The 6117-nt window shown below is 50.7% G+C and overlaps 1 protein-coding gene across 1 annotated transcript; it reads left to right on the top strand.

Moving 5' to 3' along the window:
- The first annotated feature begins 2214 nt into the window (after positions 1-2214).
- trub2 (TruB pseudouridine (psi) synthase family member 2) lies at positions 2215-6077 on the top strand. Its single transcript, XM_006640552.3, has 8 exons — positions 2215-2544; positions 2792-2926; positions 3244-3318; positions 3542-3603; positions 3690-3771; positions 3863-3935; positions 5155-5291; positions 5557-6077. The coding sequence occupies exons 1-8, from the start codon at positions 2427-2429 to the stop codon at positions 5826-5828; spliced, it is 954 nt and encodes a 317-aa protein (XP_006640615.2). The 5' UTR covers positions 2215-2426; the 3' UTR covers positions 5829-6077.
- Positions 6078-6117: the final 40 nt, after the last annotated feature.

Below are 6117 nucleotides of genomic sequence, written 5' to 3'. Positions count from 1 at the left end.
CCCTCCTCATTCGTTAGTGCTGCGTTTGTGCCGGTTTGGGTCGCTGTAAGTAGCGTTTGTGCTGCTTTCGTTTCTGAGATATAGCACCTTGTTTTTTCGGGTAATCACCTGACTATCTACAAGGACGTTTACAGGTACCAACAAACTCGGTAGTTGAACTCTTGATTGTGATGAAAATAATGGGGGCAATTTGTTTTCCGAGCCTGTCTGGTCGGGTGGGGTGGATGTTTCAATATATTTCAATATAGCGCCTTCTTTTCCTGGCTGTGACGTCACTCTGTGACGTACAAAACCGCAAAGGCACGACCACCAGATCTTTCAGTTGTGATCTTTTGATCAGTTGACCCTAGACTTTGCAGCCTTTACACGAATTAACAGTCTTACATTTAGGGAGGAGTTACTATGTTAGTTCATTGGGTTAGGTGTTTTCTTTTAATTTTTAACCATGTACTCGAAAATGTATTGCTTGTTTCCGCAGGTACAAAACAAGAGCCCATATTCACATTTTTAGGTATTAGTTTCAATATCGATATAATTTAACAATAAAAAACAAAATTGAAAGCACGAGCATAATATAATGATCATAGACTTTACATTTCTATTCATTTTTGAAGTACACAGCAGGTGTTTCCTCTACCTAAATATACGATAAAAATTGTTCAGATACATGTATTCGTTACAGAAAGCAGCGGAAACAGTTATATTGCAAATAAAAAATGTATTTATGTCGAAGCGTACGGGACAGTGAATCAATAAAGACGTTTAAAAAAATAAGCCGATGTAGTTATTTTGCAAATAAGTAAAGCATTTTAAAAATTGATTCTCATTGACCGTAAACAAGCCGATCCACCTGGCGCTGCTGGCTTGAACAGCTCTCTGACCCGTGATTGGCTAAACCCCTGAACAGGTCGGGCCGCGATTGGGTGAAGAGTGAGAATCGACACTCTGATTGGGTAAAGCGCCACAGCGGAAGTTCCGAGACGAGAACATGTAGATAGGTGATGGATGTTCTTCTTGGTCCAAACACTGTAGCCCGGATAACTGTGTGCTGTATGAGCACGGTGGATCTACAGTATCATGTCCATTTGTTTCCAATTACTGATCAATCTAAGAGAAGTCGCACTGAGTTCAAAACTGAATAGCAGACAAAAAATGTCATGGAATCCACAGCGCGTTCACGACTCCGATAGTATGTCACGATAGGAGTGCGCGCATTACGATCACATCGCAATACCCATTGCAAGCGGCGCATCACTGTCATGGCGCCACTCTCGCGACAATTAGTCAGTATATCGCGATATGACATACCCCGACAAAACGCCCCCCTCCCCATGTCGCGACATGGAGCCTGTATATCGCGATATGAGGTACCCCCGACAAAACGCCCACCTCTATGTCGCGACACGGAGTCCACATATCGCGATATGACAAACGCCCCGCCACCCATGTCGCGACATGGAGCCAGTATATCGCGATATGACGGACCCCGGCAAAAATGCCCCACCCCCATGTCGCGACATGAAAGGCCCTATATCGCGACATAACATACCCCGGCAAAAATGCTCCGCCCCAAAGTCGCGACATGAAGCCCGCATATCGCGATATGACATACCCTGAGAGGATATGCTAAGTCCAGATATCGCAACATATGTCCTGATATGAGACCTTTATTGCGACAGCAGTGCCAGGGTGGCATGGAAGCAAGGCGCCAGTTGTGATATATACTGCCGCGATATACATGGGGTCCCTATCATGACATGCTGTGGAGGTCTTGTGGCGATGGTATCACACAGTTACGCGTTTGGCAACAGTGTGTCACAGTAGGGAAAGAAAAGGAAAACGTGCCTCAGAAAATAAAAACCATAGATCTTACAATCACGGTGATTTAACATACATTACAACCACATGTTTATGTCATAGATGGTTAACTTGTTGGCATGCATCATGTCTAAGTATTATTCTAAGGAGGCTAATATGTTTATGGATATTGATTGTCTTTAAAATGTCTTTAAAACGCACGTATGGGTTTCAGAGGTTGGAGTAAATGCATCGCCCCAAGAGTAATATCGAGTGAGGTAATCTCCACTAAACATGCCCATTATTATCATTTTAAAGGAGTCAGAACAGCGTATACGTAGCAGAAGACGGCCAGGAGAGGGAGCCCGAGCTCCGAGTTTGTTTTGTCCTGGCGGTACCTGCTACGCGCAGCGCTTGTTTCCCAGAGGGACGGAAATAGCTGCTACTCTCAAGCGACTCGGCATGGCGGCCTCCGCAGCTCACGCCGAGGTTTCAAAACGCAGAGCAGTCGTTACAGGACGGGTTTGTTTCTCATGATCGAGAAAATAAATTCGGAAGCATTCAAATAAAAATCGTGGACTCGATCTCGTTTCCTGGACCCTGGTTCCTCGTCCGGAGGGCTGCCGGCGATGGCGGGGGCTGGCGCCCGGCTGTACCGGGGGCTGGAGGGCTTATTCGCCGTTTACAAGCCCCCGGGAACTTCCTGGAATGTCGTCCGGGACACCGTAGAGACCAACCTTCTGAAGGGTACGGAGCTATATCGTGCACCCAGCGCGACAACACCAAAGACGTGGCGTCTATTTTGATGTTTAATATTTGTCTGATGCGGGTGATAATTTCTGATTTGCACCAAATGTCTTGTCTCCAACACGACTATTACGCTGTACTCTTGATATAACTCTCTGTAACACAACGTAGTACCTGTATTGCTGCTCCCTGCTGTACATTGGGAATAATCTCTGTACCGTCAATTTTTTCCCCGCCCTCCTCCCAGGCATGAACTCGGCGCCGCCCCCCGCTCCCCGGCTGCAGGTGCGCTTCCTGCCGGCGAGCTCGGCCTTGCCAGACGGCTCCAAGGAGCTGACACTGACCGCGGTCCGAGTCCCCGTGCTTGCGGACCATCCGCTGGGTCAGTACCGTCTCTCCCGGGCAGCTGTGGTCCAGTCCTCTGGCAGACATCTGGAGCTCTGCAGGTTTCTTTTATCTCTGTAGCTCCTCAATTTGTAAAGATGCTGAAAGCCTGGAGCCAATCGATCAAGTAATTGGTAATTAGCTAATCAGATAAGGAGCTCTGCTCCACCCCCACCCCCCAGTGCTGTCTGTTCGGCTGGCTCTGGGCCAGTCTTTTGAATCCTGCAGCTCTTGCTGGCCATCACTGACACAGCCTCCGTCCTGCCTCGTGCTCCGCCTGACCGCAGGCAGGGTCACTCATTGTCTCTCCTGCAGTCACAGGGCCACAGTTTCGGGGAGTGAAGGTTGGGGCGGGTCACCGCCTGGATGTGCCCTCTTCTGGGGTCTTGGGTGAGTCTCTGCCCTCTGTATCTCTGTGTGGACCTTCAGTTCTCCTTGCCTGCCTGTGTGACGCCTGAACCTGAGGCAGTGTCATTGCTCTGCAGGTTCCTGATTGGTGTCTGTCTGCTAGTTCTCTGTGTGACAGTTCTTGGAGTGTGAATCAGCAGGTCAGTTCTTGGTGTGTACAGGTCTTGTGGGTCTGGGTGCGAGCATGAAATCTCTTTCTGGTCAGTTCTAGGTGTGGGCCGGGGCAACAGGCTGCTGACTGAGCTCTATAACTGCCACCTCTCCAGGGTAAGACTGCTGTGTGTGTGTGTGTGAAGGGCTGCAGTGTCGTGTCTGTGCGAGACACTGGTACTGACAGTGTGGCTGTCCCTCAGGACTACACCCTGCACGGGCAGTTTGGACGAGCGACCGAGGACTTCTCTCCCACTGGCCGCCTCATCGAGAGGACCACCTACGGTAAGGCTTGACCCGTCTTCGAGGCTGAGAACGGGTCTGGAGCGGTCAGGACCGGCGGAGTGTGCTCAGCCTTGCTCTCTCTGTGCTCCAGGTCACATCACGCGGGACAAGCTGGAGAAGGTCCTGGCTGTCATCCAGGGGACACACCAGAGAGCCCTGCTCACGTATGTCTGCTCCCGGCCTTCCTCGGTTCCTCCAGCCCGGCCTCACGCTGTGGTACAAACAAGGCTAGATGGCAGTTCTTGCTCTCCAGGGGGCCACAGTGTGACTCCATCAAGGAGATAAGCAGCAGACTGAAACGTCACCAGGTGGCTTTTCGGTGGTGGCAGAGCTCTGGGTGGATTCTGTCTGTTGAGAATGTGGTAAGGTTGTCTTGAACCTCTGATGTCTAATTCTTTACTATGAACTTGTGACTCTGATGGGGGTCTCAGCAGGGCTTTTGTCTTTAAGGGCTGCTGTTGTTGTTTCAAATTCTGAACATGGCAGGAGTGGCCTAGTTATTTCTTTATTCGATTTCCAATTCATTTTATTGTGCAGTACCAGTTACTACCCTCACATTGTCATCTACAGTCACTTGAGTTGACTTAGCCACAAACAAATCCGCAGGGATTGTGGTCATTTGCATCCAGCATGTCGAGAAATGTCTCCACTACAAGAACGTTTCTAGGGAAAAGACATACAGCCCCCTGCATCTGTGTCCTGCAGCCAACAGCTTCTCCGACCACAGGGCTCAGACTGTATTCTAATTAATTCAGTTCAGATTTATTCAATCTGTTAGTGCTGTTGCTGTAAATGTGGATCATTTAACAGCTAGAGGGCAGTGTTTACCAAAACCCAACTCTCGTAAGTTGGTGACGCAGGTTTGAATCGCATGGGTATTATGTAATGTCACCTCAAAGTTGGTTTAATTTAAGCTCTGAAATCGTGTGAGCCTTTGCTTTTGTTTCTTCTCCAGAGGTTAAGACGAGTGCTGTGACTGCTGCTTGTCGCAGAATTTTAGACTTTTAAAGAAAAAAAAGAGTAAAAAAAATGACTGAAAACAAGTCCTTTGAGTCTGAGTGTCACTGGTGACAAATTCCTCGCCGGGAACGGGCTCTTACCCAGGATTCTTTGCCTCTAGTTCAGTGGATTCCGGAGTCACAGTGGTGTTAGGCATGCATCTCCAGTGTGACTCGGGTTCAGCTGTACCGCCTGAATGGTTCTGTACTGAAGCAGATGCACGAGCCAGCAGGGCCCAGGGATCAGGAGAAACTCCTTGTGGCCAGGCCGGCAGAACTGAGCCAGTCCTTGTCTCGGACCTGCACTCGGCCAAGCAGAAAGGGGTTCGCATCCTGGGAAAAACAGCAGGATCAGCGCAGGTCTCCTTACCTCTTCTCCCTGCAGGTACTCTGGTGTTGACCTGCAGACCCAGGAGGCCTACGATCTGGCAGTGAAGGGGTTACTGCGGCCGATGGACAAATCCCCTCCGCTCATTACCGGCCTGCGCTGCCTGAGCTACGAGCCCCCTGACTTTACACTGGGTGTGTATTTCTCCCTCCCAACTCAGACCTGCTCTGAAGGGTAGATAACCAAGCTACAGGCATGTCCACATGAGTGTGCTCTGTTTCTAGGGTGCTGAGCCCATCACTCACCTGCCCATGTAGCACTCTCTATGCTGATGTTCCTGCTTTCACTGTACCACCGTGCACCCGTGCCCTCCAGGGCCAGTCGGTTTGTTACAGTGGCGACTGCAGGTGGCTCAGGCCGCCTGCGAAAAGCGTGACTGTGTTACCCGTCTCCCCCCAGAGGTGCAGTGCCTGAACGAGACGCAGAAGTACCTCCGCAAGCTGGTGCACGAGGTGGGCCTGGAGCTGCGCAGTGCGGCGGTGTGCTGTGGTGTCCGGCGCACGCGGGACGGCCCGTTCACTCTCCAGCACGCCCTGCCACACCAGCGCTGGACCCTGGCCCACGTGACCCAGGCAGTGCGAGAGGCGGCCGGCGCCGTGAGGGACACGCTGGGCAGAGAGGGAGCGACTGAGGCCGAGCGCAGGCAGAGGGGCCAGGAGAGGGGCAGATGAGAGGGGGGGAACTGTGCCGGCTGTCCTGGGCACTGCGGCCAGCGGAGGGTACGAGCAGCACGGGCAGCCTGAGAGACTCTGCACCACAGGATATTACTCGCGCTTCAGCCTCGAACCCTGACCAGGGTGGTGCTCTCCAGCATTTGAAACACTGCACACACCTGTGTGTAATTGTTGCTTTTCATTTACTCTGAATTTTGTGTATTTTTTTTTAGAAAGTTAAACAAATAAAAAACGTGTTCAGATCTACTGTAGCAGGAAGCCTGTCTAAAAATAAGATTTACTGGAA

This window comes from Lepisosteus oculatus, chromosome 24, assembly GCF_040954835.1.
Source record: "Lepisosteus oculatus isolate fLepOcu1 chromosome 24, fLepOcu1.hap2, whole genome shotgun sequence".
NCBI classification, from domain to species: domain Eukaryota; kingdom Metazoa; phylum Chordata; class Actinopteri; order Semionotiformes; family Lepisosteidae; genus Lepisosteus; species Lepisosteus oculatus.
This window is presented reverse-complemented; position numbering and strand designations above follow the sequence as displayed.